The sequence below is a fragment of the Aphidius gifuensis genome, linkage group LG4 (genome assembly GCF_014905175.1).
Source record: "Aphidius gifuensis isolate YNYX2018 linkage group LG4, ASM1490517v1, whole genome shotgun sequence".
NCBI lineage: Eukaryota > Metazoa > Arthropoda > Insecta > Hymenoptera > Braconidae > Aphidius > Aphidius gifuensis.
The window spans coordinates 6511259-6526092 of record NC_057791.1 but is presented as its reverse complement, the minus strand read 5'-3'; the positions used below and the strand labels follow the sequence as shown (position 1 = coordinate 6526092).

The following is a 14834-nucleotide window of genomic DNA, read 5'->3' as shown; positions in this document are numbered from 1 at the left end:
GCTAAGGAATTAATGTAACCAAAAAATCAAATCGTAAGCTTTTCTTTGGTATTTATTTTATTTATTTGACAATAAAAATTAATGCAATTTTAAATAAAAATACGAAAAAAAGCAGTAGCTAAGGAAAAGATAGAGCTAAGGAATTATTGTAGCTTACCATTAAATTTTTTTTTGACTATATACATATTAATAAAACTTAGCTACTGCTTTTCCTCAATATTTTTGGAATCCGGGGAAAATCCGGAGAGATTTTTTCTACCAGGGATATATTTGAATCTAATACTTGATCTCAGTATACTGAAAAAACGTTCCCGCTGCAGGCACGGTTTATTGTACCGGTAATGGTAGACAGCTACAGTAGCAGGATGTCCTTGTAAATCCGGAGTAAGCACCCGTATATTCTCGGTAAACTGTACTGCTGATTCAGTAAAACATTGCTCAAATATAAAATAGATGATATACATAGATGGTATTCTAACGCCAAGTTTCAAAAGAATTAAAGTTAACTTTCTGAGGAATTCCTGATTATATAGTTAAAGTCAATTAAAATAACTGTCAATGATTAAATAAAAAAATATGAAATTTCATACATCGATATGTTAGAAATTCAGTCACCGTGATTATACAAGTTTTACGTTAATATATTTTCCAGCCGATTGACAGTGGAAAGTGGAAAGCATAAAAACTAACTAGTTCACCTACACATATATATAATTATAGGCAGTAATAATAGACTGGGCACTCTTTTCGTCCTTAACATATACTTTTTGCATTTAAGTTTTTGCTAACAGTATAAGTTATTGATAGATTTTATTATCAATTTGGGTAATACATATACTAGTACATTATATCCACATGTTTATAAATAATCATTAATTAAAATTTCGTAATTAACATAGAGTAAATTATGCTGTTCATATATTGCTAATACATAATAATAATAAATAATTTATAAAATTGTGATTAAAAAAATATTAATGTTTTATGTGAAATATTAATTATTTTTACAAAATAAAATACAAATTGATAATATAACTATTATTTTCAATTTAACTGTATACTTATCATAAAGAAAATTTTACTATCAAATGTTGATAGTTTATATGATATATGTTTTTTTGACAGTAAAATTTTCACAATAATAATAGTAGTTACTGAAAAATAATTTATCAATTATATGATTGGTAAACTAAATAATAATTAATTTATTTATAATTAGTATAATTAATTTGTATCAGTAATATTAATTAGTTGATGATTAATATAATTGATGTGTATTTTATTTTGTAGAAATAATTGATATACAGACTCATTGTATATAGATGCGACTGTAAAGCAAAATATTAAAAAAGATATAATTTTAGCATTATATTCTCTATGGTTTAATATTCCCGTCAAGTTTAGAAGATCTTACGACAAAATTGACGAAATATTACGGCTTATTGATAGAGTTGAGAATGATTCACCTGATATAGATTCCTGGATCAATCAAATGAATGTAATAATTGCAGATCTTAAGAAAACAAAGAAAACCTCAAAATTACTAAGTAAAAAAATTAAAAAGCTTGAAAAAAAAATTAAGCGAAACAACTTTGTATTGTCAAAGTATTTGCATGGTTCAAATTATTCATTAGAAATAAAATATTATCACGTGCTTCTTCATGACGATCATAATGAAATTGAACACAAAACGAAAAACTTATCTCGAATCCATCAATCATTATACGTATTTTATACCAAGTTCTTTATACTCGTGGCTGTATATGGTATTCTTATAATTTCATTTATTTTAATTTGGCAACGTTATAATAATCAGAGCACTCAATGTCGTAAAAAAACCAATAAATAGATGAATTCGGTGTTTTTATTTTTTGATTAGAAAATAATCATAATACAAACAATAATTACTTGATAAAATTTATAAAATTATATTTGTAAGTTTGATAAAATTCAGCTTTTATTTAATATTTTGACAGTAAATGTAATCATTGATATAACAGACTTTAGAGTCTGTATGAAAAACCTAAAAATACATGTATAGGTATAACTTATTGTAAACAAGAAACAAATAAAAGAGACAAAAAAGTTGAAACTGAGATAATACTCATTGCATTCTTAAATTAATTGTTTTATTTTAATTTTTTTTTTTTTTTAGATTTTATTGTGTCGCCTGACACGTGTTGGTGTATTGAAGATATATAAAAATTATATCCTGGGAAATTTTTTTTAATAAACAAAACCTAAATTGAGCCAAAACCAATCTACAATACTTAGACTACGTAGTGGCTGTGGTGATGGTGGTGCCGGTGCTTCTTCATAATCATAATCATCATCACCATCATCGTCACCATTAGGTTGTAAGATTAGTAGCTTTCCTGTTGGTCTTGGAGAAGATTTTATTGGACTAACAGTTGTTGTTTCTGCAAGTCTTTTCAGTGTTTCCGCACTGAGAGAAATATTAACTAAGAATTACAAACGTAAAAGAAAAAATTACAAAATAAATAGTAAAAACTGCGTTCCCCCGTCATTTATAAGAATTATTCGTATATTGATAGATAATTTTTACAATAAAATTATGTAAAAAATCTGGCCATTGACTATATACACTACTAAGCCATAAAATTTACACAATTTTATTGTAATTTCTGTTTAAAAAAATGACTAAATTCACGACACTCACAAGTAAATTCTAGCAGACTGAGAATTTACCCACTATGAGTTTAAATTTACTAAATTTTATTACAAATTTTATTTAAAAGTTGGACATTTTTGTGTTAAGTTGGGCAGTTGTGCTAGATTCACGGAGAATTGCTCAATTCCCGGCATTTTTCTTTTCTGTTTACACGCTCAAAACTCGAAAACTAATTGTTAAATAGAAAAAGTTATTCTTGATAAATTGTTTACAAATAAATAACCAACAATAAACCTCGCTTAACCCCATACCTAGCTTCAACAGATAAGGCTGTGAAATGCTTGAAATTACATGACAGTTCAATCATTTGTTCAATCGGTCGGCCATCTTTGTGTTATTTCGTCCCACAAACAGAATTTTTACAAAGCTATATAGTAAAAATATTTAAGTCTATGCTAACTTTTATATGTCTACATGATAATTTTACATTATATATAAGAATATTTATAAATATTGCAGTATTTTTATTCAACCATATATAATAATTTTATTGTTTCACAAACATGTATGTCTTTTTTTTAATTAACTCATAACTCATTATCTAAGAGATTAATAAAAGTAATTTTTATAAATTGTTTAGAATATTTTTAATAATAAACTTCTCAATATGTCCATCTAATAGATAACGATGTATAGAGGCTTGATAACCCAACAATTTTTTGACATTTTACACATTTTACATAATTTTATTGTAGAATTCCGACTCTCGCGGCCAGTCCCAGAATTAAAACAAAAATTACAAAGTACTATAGTAATTTCTATTCAACCATGATTTTAATTTTTAGTTAAAATTTCTCTCAGTGCGAATACGCTAATGACATTTTATTTAATATTTCTGTCAATTCATCTGGTAGAAAAAAATTTGTATCACTTAGACGTTCATTTCTTCTAATACATGAAATATAATGCGAATTGAATAAATTATTATCTGATTAAATTTATAAAATTGTATGTTTATTACTGTTACGCGCTATAGAGTCAACAAGTGGCGTTATATACCGTAGCAGTGACTGCTATATGTATATGTATATATATTATATATATTCACATTTCACAATCACATAATAAGGGAAAAAAAGAGAACGCCCTATATTTTCGAATAATTAACTCTTGTGGTAATAAAAAAATTGAAAAAAAAATAGAATTAATAATCATATTTCAAAGGGAAATATTCAAATCAACGAAAACCGTGATAAGAATAACTCTCAAGTCGCGATTATTATCGAGCGAAGACTAACGGTGATACCATGATACGATATGGTCATTGGTCAAGACGATACATTGGCTATATCGAAGGTATGACATGAATATTTTCATAATATTAATAACAAATATTATTTAAAATTATCAATTAAAACTATAAAACAAACTAAATTCAAAAAATTGAGTGAAAAGAAAAAAAAAAATTCTATTTATTACTTAAATCAATAATTTATTTTTTCTTCTCACTTTCTTTATTAAATACTATGCATAGATTTCACATAATTTAAAAAAAAAAAAAAATTACACTCTGATTACTTATCAAAGAAATTTGTAAAACTCAAGTTTTACATTATTGTGTAAAATCTTGCATACTACTAAAAAATATTTTAAAAAATTAGATATGTTTAAAAATTGATAGAAAAAAAAAAAAATGATTTAATAGCAAGGTAAATACAAGCCTAAATACTTAAAATGTGAAAATTTTATAAACTTACAAACTCATTAGAAAGTTTAATTAGTATATACGGTTAGCGAGCTTAATCAATTGAAATATTAGAGACAATTTCATCGGAAAATAAAATCACTGATTGTAAAAATTGTATTTTCATAAAAAACTTAGTATTATTATTAACTTATACAGTATATAAGTACATAAAATTAAATTAATTTTTATAAATTATTATAAAAATTATAATCATTGTGATCAGCAAAATATCTTGCATGCATACTAATTTCTAATTCATTGGCTTGTTTATGACTTGCTTATTGATTAACTATATTGTTTTTGAATCATCATATGTGATATTGTTCCATTTTCATTCATTTCATTTGACAAAAAAAAAAAACATGAATCCTATCGAAATAATAAATAATCATTTTGTTATACATTTTTTTTTCTGGTTCAATGTGATATTTTTATTTTTGGTTGATTGTTGATTGATTCAGAATATCAGCATCCAAATATGGTAAAATACATATAATAAATATATGATATAAAACCATCTATCGATGAACTGATCAACAATATGTCAATATGATAAGATGGTAATTGCTTCTTTAAGTTTTCCATTTTTAATGGTCTTTAAATATATGGCCAATAGAGTTCTCTAGTCCTCTTGCAGAAACTGCAAAACTGTGCAAAACACAACAAAACACAGAAACCCGCACATGTGCACAGAAATCATGCTTGATAAATATCTTTTTCCGGTGATAAACATTAAACATATTAAATATTGTTAAACATTTTCATCAATTTTAGCAAATTTTAGTCTGTTTTACATAGTCTTTTGGAAAGTTAAGTCTTCAGGTTAATATCAGTAAATATGTTGAGTCTTTTACGTCAACCATTATTAAAATCGGTGAAAATTGCACAGTGTAAGTTTATTAATATTTTTTAGGTTAATTTTAAAATTTTTTAATATAATACTTGATAATTGATTAATTGTTTCAGTTGGTGTTAAAAATTTTTCCAAACCGATCCCAAGAGTACTCTATAAGTCATATGGAAAATGTCGGCTTTGTCATCAACATATATCATATGATAATAAGACAAAACTTGAAATCTTCAACATTGCGTCGACTCAATTTCTTGACCGCGTGCTTTGGACCACCGTCGATTTCGTGTTCTTCCTCGTAGTAATTACTAACTTAAGTTTTATATTCATCAACTTTTTTTTTTTTTATTCTTAAAAATGACAATATATTATCAACTTACCTTTTTTTACAGGTAATAATGTGGTTGTTCGAAGAAAAACCCAACAAAAAAAAAAGTTGTTGATATCTGTACATAATTTGTTGTATAATCAGATTATTGTGTCAACTTTTTTAAAATCTTTTGGAACTATATATATTTAAAAATTATATTGGTTGATTAATGATAAAAAAAAACATATGTTTGCCTTTTTCATTGTTGAATAAAATGTTTGAAAATTAATCTTTATCTCGAAATTAGAATAATTATTAAAATGCATTTTTGTTTTTTTATTAACAGTTGATTGATATATTTATTAATAATAAATATTTATTAGTTTTTTATTAATTTATAATCAATAGTCACTGTAAAAATCACGATGAAAAAAAATTTATTCAGTGATGTATCGTCATTCGTCACATTAACAATTGAGTCAAATTCTTGCTAAAATAAATCGAGTTTTTATATTTTTTTAAAGCTAAATTAAAGTCGTTATTCATTGTTGAATATATTATATGATGATGACCATTCGTAAACATGAAAATGAAAATTGGATGTTAGAACAAAGATGTGATGCTGATGATGGTGATGGTTTTGGTCTTCTTTGGCGAAATCATTATATCAAATTTGTTCAATCAGTAAATGTTTATCAAACTGTGATTGAGAGAATTTTATATTAAATACTGATAATAATTAAGTACTGGATTTTCAGTATATCACAATACAATCCTTGGAGATATGATAACTTTTCCTTATACATTTTAATAACCAGGGACCATACTTCCTTATCCAAATCATTTTTGATGGTCAATAATTGTTAAGCATCTTTGGATAAGAGTATATATTGCCACGCTTTCAGTGTTCCGATCATACGATGCAATTCTCTCTCTATTGTTGTCGGCAACATCATCATGCTCTACCAAAATAAAGATTATGCTTTCACATACATATTATGTTTATCTGTATTTATCACTATTGATATCTATCATTGTCAATGATGCCCTTCCTAAATAATATAGCAACAACAAAAGGTCAGTGATGATACAGTCAAAATCACATCAAATTTATCCCTTAAATTATCGTATTTTTTATTATAGTTACCATCACCAAGGTTAACTATTCATTACTTTTGTATCAAAAGATTCATCATTACTTGATTTACTTTCAGTACAATATTATCAAGTTCATCTAAAAATTTTAATGAATTTCTCGATACAGTACTTACAGAATTTTTAATATATTTTTAATTTTTGTTTTTTTTTTCATGAGTTTATTATGTACTAATGGAGAAAAATTTTTAAAAAAGAAAATATTGTAAATAAAAATGATTTTTTTACACTTTATCTTTATTTAAATCGTTTGTAAAATAATCACTAAATAATACAACGTGGAATAGAAGGTTGGTGATGCAACATTCCTAGCATTTAGTGGAAAAAAAGAAGCTTCTTTGCAAGGAACCGTAAGATGTTGATAAAATTTATCGGTCATATTAGACAAAGTTATTTGGAGCAATTTCTCAGCATCTCCCTCAACAATGAGCTCATAATAACCAGCTGATTTAATCATATTACGATCCAATTTTCTTTGAACTTGATTCGACAACGTCAAACTTAGTTAAAAATAAAATAAATATAAGCTTCAAACTACAATCAAATTCCTATCGATCATTGATAAAAATTAAATCATTTATTTTCAAAGAAATGAAACCTTCACCTTGTAAGATAGAAGATTTATCATCAGTGGTAAATCTCGGTATAATAAATTTTGGAATCGAGCTTTTTGTCATTGTTTTTTATTATTTACATTTATTTTTGAAAAATTGTATATTATAATATTGTATCTAATAATAATATTCATGATAATAATATCAATGATGTTTTAATTGTTATTTTTATTATGAACAACCATTAAATTTATACTGAATGATGTTTATTAGTTTTTGTTCTTATTTGAAATAAACAAAATGTCATAAATGGTTTCGATAAATAATAAAGAATCATAAAAAGACATGGTAAAATAACAGCAATTGTATAACGACTAATAGCACTGCCAATATCAAGCCAACTTCCTTCACTCGTAACAGTGTACATTAATGGTAGTGATAAGCAATCACCCAGTAACAAAACAGCTAAAAACACAGATGATGATGATGAAGATGATGTTATAGCTTGACTTGCACATCCAATGAGAATCAATGGAATCGCCAGTTTTAATACGATCAATGAAGACATAATAAATGGTGAAAATACTGTGATGAAATGTTTCGTCCACATTGGATCAAATGAACTGATACTGGCCATATTACCAGTTCCAAAAAATGACAACAATATATACAACATCTGTTGATAATAGTTAAGAATCTTATACTTGTTTATGAATTTGTTAGTTGTTTTTTTTTTTTTTTTCAAAAGGATACGAAATAAGCAGCTGTGACGAGATCTTCTGGACTGAGATATTTTTTATCTTGCTCTCCAAACTTATTAAAAGTGTTGTAAACTTTTTCTCTATTGAATGTAATGGATTCTTGTAATTTTATCAAATGCAGAGCTAGCAGTGAAAAAAACTGTGGCTCGTATGATGCTGATAGTAATGAAATTGGGCAAAGAAAACCATACATAACACCAGTTAATTTACCAACAGCATTATCAACTGGATACAACAATATTGTTACTGGACTTGATAGTAATATAATCCATGATACTCCAGTTCGTCCATCAATAATCCCAGCAACAATCAATGATGTCAATAATATCCTCAAAAATTCGACGAGTTTTATTTTCATTTCAATTGATTTTTGTTTGTACAAAAAAATCAAATGAACAATCAAAACACCAAGTCTAAAAATAAATTATTCAACTTAATAAAATGAATGAAAAATAAATCTTCAGATTAACTTACATTTGTATAATATCTGTTCCAGGTCTAACTGTCGGTAAAAGTGGATAAATAGCCAACAATAATCCAGTAATTATCAAATAATTATTATGTTTTTTAGTAAATTTATATTGCATTGATACAGCAACAATCATAGCAAGACTGAAAAAATATTTTTTCAACAATCCAATTGACATTAATAATATCAACAATGTTATTCCTATTGTTGCATTTGCCAATGTTATTATATCGTTCTTTTCAAACATCAGTGAATGAGTTGTTGCTTTTTTAGCAGCTAATAAAATTGAAATAATTGTCATGATACCATATTGAACAACTCTCCAATCACCTCTTCCTGAAACTGTATAAAATATTATTTTATATATTTGATAAAAATAAATAATAAATAGATTATCAAATTAATATATTTACCCAAGTGTTCTACAACAAGAATAATCATTGAAACAATAGCAAAAAAATTGGCATATGTTGTTAAATAAATACCATGGAATTTTTTAATAAACTTTCTTGGCAAACCAGCAAGTGTAAAAAGTAAATAAAAAATCCAACCAAGCCACATGAATGATAAATAAATAATTAATTGATTTGTCTGATATCTTCGATAGTAATACAAAGCATTCTTACTCAATCGAATACCATCATCAACTAATGACATCGCAGCATTATTATTTTTATCATCAACAAGTTGTTTCATTTTTTTAATAGTTTTGTGAAGATCTTCTTCAAATTGATGAATTTTACGTTTACCATATCCACTTGTTAAAATACGACTTGCTTTTATTTGATTTTCCATTTGTTTGAAATTATTAATCATAGCTCTGGCTGTAAAATTTTCACTGCTATATTTTAAATACTGTGATCTCAGTATTCCCTTAAATCAAAGTTATAAAAAAAATTATTCAATTGTGTTAAAACATAATGGATAATTGATTAAATGATTAAATATTTTACCTCACTATTGACTGGTATTGAAATGCCAAGAAGTGTTGATATTAAAGGTGCAATATCAGCTTGATGAATGTCAACTGGATCCAGAGAGTCATTGATTCCAGCACCCCATGCAACAAATGGTGTTTCAGTTTCATCAGTTGAACCACTTCCATGTGATCCCCAATCAGTCATTCCATGATCAGCAGTCATTATAAAAGTGGTCTGATTATCACCAAAAAAAATTTCAGCACTTTTGACAACTTGTTGAATTTTGTTATCAACATAATTCATACTTTCAATGTATTCGCTAAATGTAAATTATAATTTTTTTGGTCTTTTAATTATCTAGAGTAAATACATTATTGAATTACATTTTTTTTTACATTGGTTATTCAATATTATAAATTTAAACGACAATATTTACCTTGAGTGAGGTTTACTTCCATGACCAGCAGTATCACATCCAAGTAAATGAAAAAATAATATAATTTCACAGTCATTTTTAACACTTGGTGCATCATTTTTAAGCCAGGTAAAATATTTATCAAATACCCATGAGTCCAACCGACGTGGTGAATTACTAGCTTTATCAAAATCTTGCCAATCATGTGGATAAGTTTCTCCATAAACATTTTTTTTATTGCCTGTAAAAAAATTAATAAATTGAGTATTTTGTTTTTTGACTAAAAAGTATAATTTTCTTCGCAGACCTTTTGTAAACATTGGCACAATATCTGGACTTCCCCAAGCCCATGTTTTTCGACTCTGATTGAAGACAGAATCAAAATGAACTGGATTTTCTTTCCATCCTCTAAACAGAGCACTTGGATCTTCATAAAGACCAGCTGTTATTGCGACATTTCCAGGTCTTGATTCAGTGGGCATCCTGGTGTGAGATATCCCCCATGTACCATGTTTCATAGCACTCCTAATTAATATATAAATTAATAAAAATGAATATTTTTAAATAGTTAACAATTCATATTAAACTTTTTTATTACTTTAAATATTTTGGCAAATGATCTGAAAATGTTCTGTATCTTAATCCATCAGCAACAAATAAAAACAAACGTTTTGCCGGTGCATCATCAAGTGGTTGTACTTGTTCAAGATTATTCAATATCGGTGAATGAAAATTTGCATCTAATACACCCCACAAAACAATAATATGAACAATTACACTCAAAAATCCGAGTAAATATCCACCGGTGTTTTGTTTTTTAGACATTTTTATGTTTTTATTTTATAAAACGAAAAAATTTTCAAGTCACACGAAGTGATTCACACCTAGAACAACGTGGACAATTTTTATCTAAACATACAAACATACTTGTCTATTTGTTCACATAATCCCATTGTTAATTAAATTGTTTATCTCAGTTTTTTTTATTTGGTTGTGTTTGTTTGTTTACAATTATGGTTTCGAAACGTCAACAACAGGTGACACTCCAAGCAGTCCGCCATATTGTTTTTATAAAAAAAAATATATAAATATTGCAATTAAAAATATTAAATAATAATTATTTAACGTCTTTATTAATTATTTATAATAAAAAAAAAATTTTTTTAATTGTTTGAAATATTAATATTCTTAATTTAAAAAAAATTCTTTAAGATCTAATATGACTCGGGTAGTGATAACGTGGAAGGTGATGTTTTTGAACTGTCACTTAAGTATTCACGTGTCACTGGAATCCATGACGACCACGTACATTTATTGAAAAGATAGTACAAATTTATCTTTATATACTTTTTTATTATCACGTGAACACGTACATAAAAGTGACACTGTCGTTCGGTAAACGCCGTCAATTTCGGAGTCAATTAAATTGTTTTGTGAAGTATTTTGATTTGTTTAATCAAAATTATTAATAATGGCACCTAAACAAAGAATGCGTATTGCTAATGAAAAAGCAACAAAAAATATAACATTACGTGGAAATGTACCTAAATCATCAGTAAGTTTTTAATATTTTATTTTAAAATTTTTATAAAATTATTTGTTTTTTATTTGTTTGTAAAGTTTTAGCATATGTTAGTTTAGAATTTGATTTTTGATAATGTAAAAATAGCTTGTGTTTGGTTGAATTATATCTTCATTTTCAATAATTATTGTGTTTCGATTTTACTCTAGAAAATTCTATGGATTATTTGAGGTTATAATACAACTAATTTGTTATTACTTTTTCCAGAAAGCTCAAGAAGAAAGTTCTCCAGTTGGACCATGGCTACTTGCATTATTCATCTTTGTTGTTTGTGGATCTGGTGAGACAATTTTTTAATTAATATTAATTATTGAAAGAAAAAATTCTTCATTTGACAGATTTTAACTGACAGCTGTTATTGCTTTTTATTTTCACAGCGGTGTTCCAAATAATCCAGAGCATCAGGATGGCATAATTTAATTCAACTAAACACAAATCTCAATAATTTAATTGGACAAACCAGTTTTAAAAATTTATTTATACAATAAAAAAATTGATTTATTAATTATTGATTATCATAAACAAAAAAGATGACTGAATTTTTTTTTTTTTTTTTCTCTTTTTTAAAAAAATATATTTTCTAATTGTCTATTCTGATTAGGCTCAAAAATGTATCTATGTAACTTAGCATTTTCATTCATTTTTACGATTAACTTGAAAAATAAATAAAATATATATATGTTAATTATTTTTTTTATAAAAATCAATGGAAGGTAATGTAACGTCAACTCTCATTTGAATTGAAAAGAAAAAAAAAAAAAGAAAAAATTCATTCAATGATATTTATAAATTTTTATCCTGGTTTTAAATTTTGAATATGCAATAGTTAATCTTTTTTATATACAAAAAAAATATCAAGTTCTTCCATTGATTATTAACACATGATAAATTGTAAATATACTAAATGTTCGTTTCGAAGCATTCCAATAATAAAAAAAAATACAACGAAATGTTGAACAGTGTGCTTAAATAACAATTGGGAATTTTATTAATTTATCCAATCCAGTCATTAAGTATTTTACAAATTATTATTTTTTTTCTTTTGACTTATTGGATATCAATAAAAAGATATGAACAAAAATATTTTTTAAACATTATTTTATTGAATTTTTCCAATACATAATTGTAATGCATGGCAAACATCGCAAACCTAGGTTTTTTCAACACAAATGTTTTTTTTCTTTTCATAGATTAGATTGTGTTGAAATCGTAACTTCTTGGTAAAATCATCTGCTTCTTTTCTATATTTGGAATTTTAATTAAGATGTTGCATCATTTGTCTTTGTAATCTACATTTTGTTTTTATTTTATAGTCATAATTTTTTACTACTAAAATAAATGATGAACTCTTGGGTCAAAAGTATATAGGATATAATCGAAATTCATTATGGAGTAATAAATTATTGTGCACCAACATATAAACTCTGTGCCGAAATTTTTATTTAATTCAAAAACTTAATTTTTTTATTAATTGAACAACTAAAAGATCTGATAATAATACAAACAATAAATTGTTGATTCAACAAATTAAAAATTGAAAAATAACCAAGTTTCTTACAACTTGCATGTTAAGATTCATCAATTCATAAAAAATCTTTTTATTGTCACTTTTGATATCATATTTAGATGAAATTTCATCGTTTTTTGTGCATGTATTTATCTACTCTTTTTATATTATTATATTATGTGTTAGTAAAATAAATTTGTTATTTATAATGAAGTATAGTAAGCACACACGCATGCGCACTAACTGAAATTTTATTATTCCGTTTTTTTTTTTAAATTGAATAATTAAAATATGGTTCATCAAAATCCAATCCGGCAAATCAAACTCTACAGCTTGGTTTTAATTAATTAATAATAGTTAATCTACAATTACCTTGGTTAATTTCTTCAAATATTATTTCCCAATCTAGAAACTGTTTATTAATTTTTCTAAAATAAAATCTTTCAAGAAAAATTTCTCAAGTAAATAATTTATCTCTACTCTATTTCTTTGAATAGACAAATTTTAAAACAATAATAAAAAAACTTTGGAGTAATAGTTTATCAATATTTGGCGGTCAAATTTCATCAATTTCGTAGCAAATTCTAGCAAATTAGCAGGAATTGAAAAAAAATTTTTGGGTTTAAAAATAAATACCTAGCTAAATGTCTACTACTTCACAATCCTATAAATAATGCTTAGAACCGGAAAGAAACAATAAATAATATATGAATTATATATGACGCGCAAGCGCATGATTCTTGTGATTTCCTTTTGCAAGTTTCACTCTACTTGCAGTAGTTATATATGTCTAGATGATCACCCCGCAACCTCAACCCTCATGAACAACCCCCTAACAGTTATTCCATTTTCCTACATAGCAGTTTCGCGTACGCGCTTGTAAAGTGAACACCTGTTTCCGTATTTATTCTTAAAAAAATAAATAAAATTTTATTAATACTTACGTCTATTATATTTTTTAAATAGTAATTAATTTAAATAAAAAATAAATTTTTTATTTGTTGTTGAACAAAAGTGTTTTATTTATTTAATTAAAATGCATGTGTTTTTAAGTGTGTGACTATTAACACAGTGTTTGATCAAGTGAATATAACTAAATATTATTTTTTTGACAAGTGTTTTTTTGTGATAGCTTTTAAACTTTTTTTTTTTCATTATTTTGTTTTCATTGTTTGTAGGAAACATCATTTTTTTCGGATACATATTGAGCAAAAATATTATCAGTAAGTAATTAAAGTTATTTATCAGAACAATATCCATTTGGTTTTTAAATTGAATAATAATTTCTATTTGTTTTTTCGGTGGAGGATCATATTTTTATGATGAATAATAAATAAGTAAACAAATCTTGAGAGTTATAATTTTAGACTTTTATAATGATAGTAAATTGCTGGAGGCACGCACGTATGCTGCTTTTTTTTTTTTTTTATAAAAAAGAATAAATTAAAAACAAAGACCTAAGGGGTTCAGTAACATCCCTCGAGTGTTTGCGTGTTGAAAAAAAAAAGCTGAAGGGAAGAAAATAATTCTTCCAATATTTTAGATTTTTTATAATCATGTTGAGAATACAAAATCAACTTGTTAAATTATAAAAATTGTGATAAAAAATAGTGCCAAATTATTATCGATATTCTTATTCAAATATGTCGTATATGTTATAACTTGTTGAGTTATGTACATTTAAAAAAAAAAAAATATAGGTATTGTTGGCTTATTATTATCTCTTGTCACTTTGATCTATGATAACGACTTTCCTTTTTTTGTGCCTTGGACATTTGAAGCATTTTTTTGTGGATAAAATAAATTGCATTATCTACTTGATGCAAGTAAGAGAGTGGATCTGAAGACTAAAAAAATAAAAAATTATTCGGGCAAAATAGTAGACGTAGTTGAACTAATTGTTTAAAACAAGCTACATTTTTTATTTGCGGC

At 25.7% G+C, this 14834-nt stretch overlaps 2 protein-coding genes and 1 long non-coding RNA gene across 4 annotated transcripts; 2 read left to right on the top strand and 1 right to left on the bottom strand.

Moving 5' to 3' along the window:
• The first annotated feature begins 5172 nt into the window (after positions 1-5172).
• On the top strand, positions 5173-5730 carry LOC122854937. The gene is made up of 3 exons (XR_006374012.1): positions 5173-5269; positions 5346-5530; positions 5622-5730. It is a non-coding gene; the product is annotated as an uncharacterized LOC122854937 (long non-coding RNA).
• A 1631-nt stretch (positions 5731-7361) lies between these two features.
• On the bottom strand, positions 7362-10823 carry LOC122854936 (GPI ethanolamine phosphate transferase 1). Of its 2 annotated transcripts, XM_044155973.1 has the most exons (9): positions 10741-10809; positions 10412-10553; positions 10121-10338; positions 9835-10054; positions 9432-9717; positions 8892-9351; positions 8484-8820; positions 8002-8422; positions 7470-7924 (listed from the first exon to the last, which is right to left on the bottom strand). In XM_044155973.1, exons 3-9 carry the CDS (start codon positions 10329-10331, stop codon positions 7499-7501), a joined length of 2361 nt encoding a protein of 786 aa, XP_044011908.1. In that variant the 5' UTR covers positions 10332-10338; positions 10412-10553; positions 10741-10809; the 3' UTR covers positions 7470-7498. The 2 variants fall into 2 exon arrangements, with proteins under 2 accessions (XP_044011907.1, XP_044011908.1); XM_044155972.1 differs by having other exon boundaries at positions 7362-7924; positions 10412-10823.
• A 272-nt stretch (positions 10824-11095) lies between these two features.
• On the top strand, positions 11096-12478 carry LOC122854935 (stress-associated endoplasmic reticulum protein 2). Its single transcript, XM_044155971.1, has 3 exons — positions 11096-11368; positions 11603-11675; positions 11773-12478. Exons 1-3 carry the CDS (start codon positions 11285-11287, stop codon positions 11808-11810), a joined length of 195 nt encoding a protein of 64 aa, XP_044011906.1. The 5' UTR covers positions 11096-11284; the 3' UTR covers positions 11811-12478.
• Positions 12479-14834: the final 2356 nt, after the last annotated feature.

Coding starts and splice junctions, on each gene's coding strand:
- LOC122854935 (XM_044155971.1), top strand. CDS start 11,285: ATGGCACCTAAACAAAGAATGCGTATTGCTAATGAAAAAGCAACAAAA. Junction 11,369..11,602: donor GAAATGTACCTAAATCATCA/GTAAGTTTTTAA, acceptor TACTTTTTCCAG/AAAGCTCAAGAAGAAAGTTC. Junction 11,676..11,772: donor CTTTGTTGTTTGTGGATCTG/GTGAGACAATTT, acceptor TTATTTTCACAG/CGGTGTTCCAAATAATCCAG.
- LOC122854936 (XM_044155972.1), bottom strand. CDS start 10,638: ATGTCTAAAAAACAAAACACCGGTGGATATTTACTCGGATTTTTGAGT. Junction 10,339..10,411: donor CATTTGCCAAAATATTTAAA/GTAATAAAAAAG, acceptor TATATTAATTAG/GAGTGCTATGAAACATGGTA. Junction 9,352..9,431: donor CAATACCAGTCAATAGTGAG/GTAAAATATTTA, acceptor CTTTGATTTAAG/GGAATACTGAGATCACAGTA.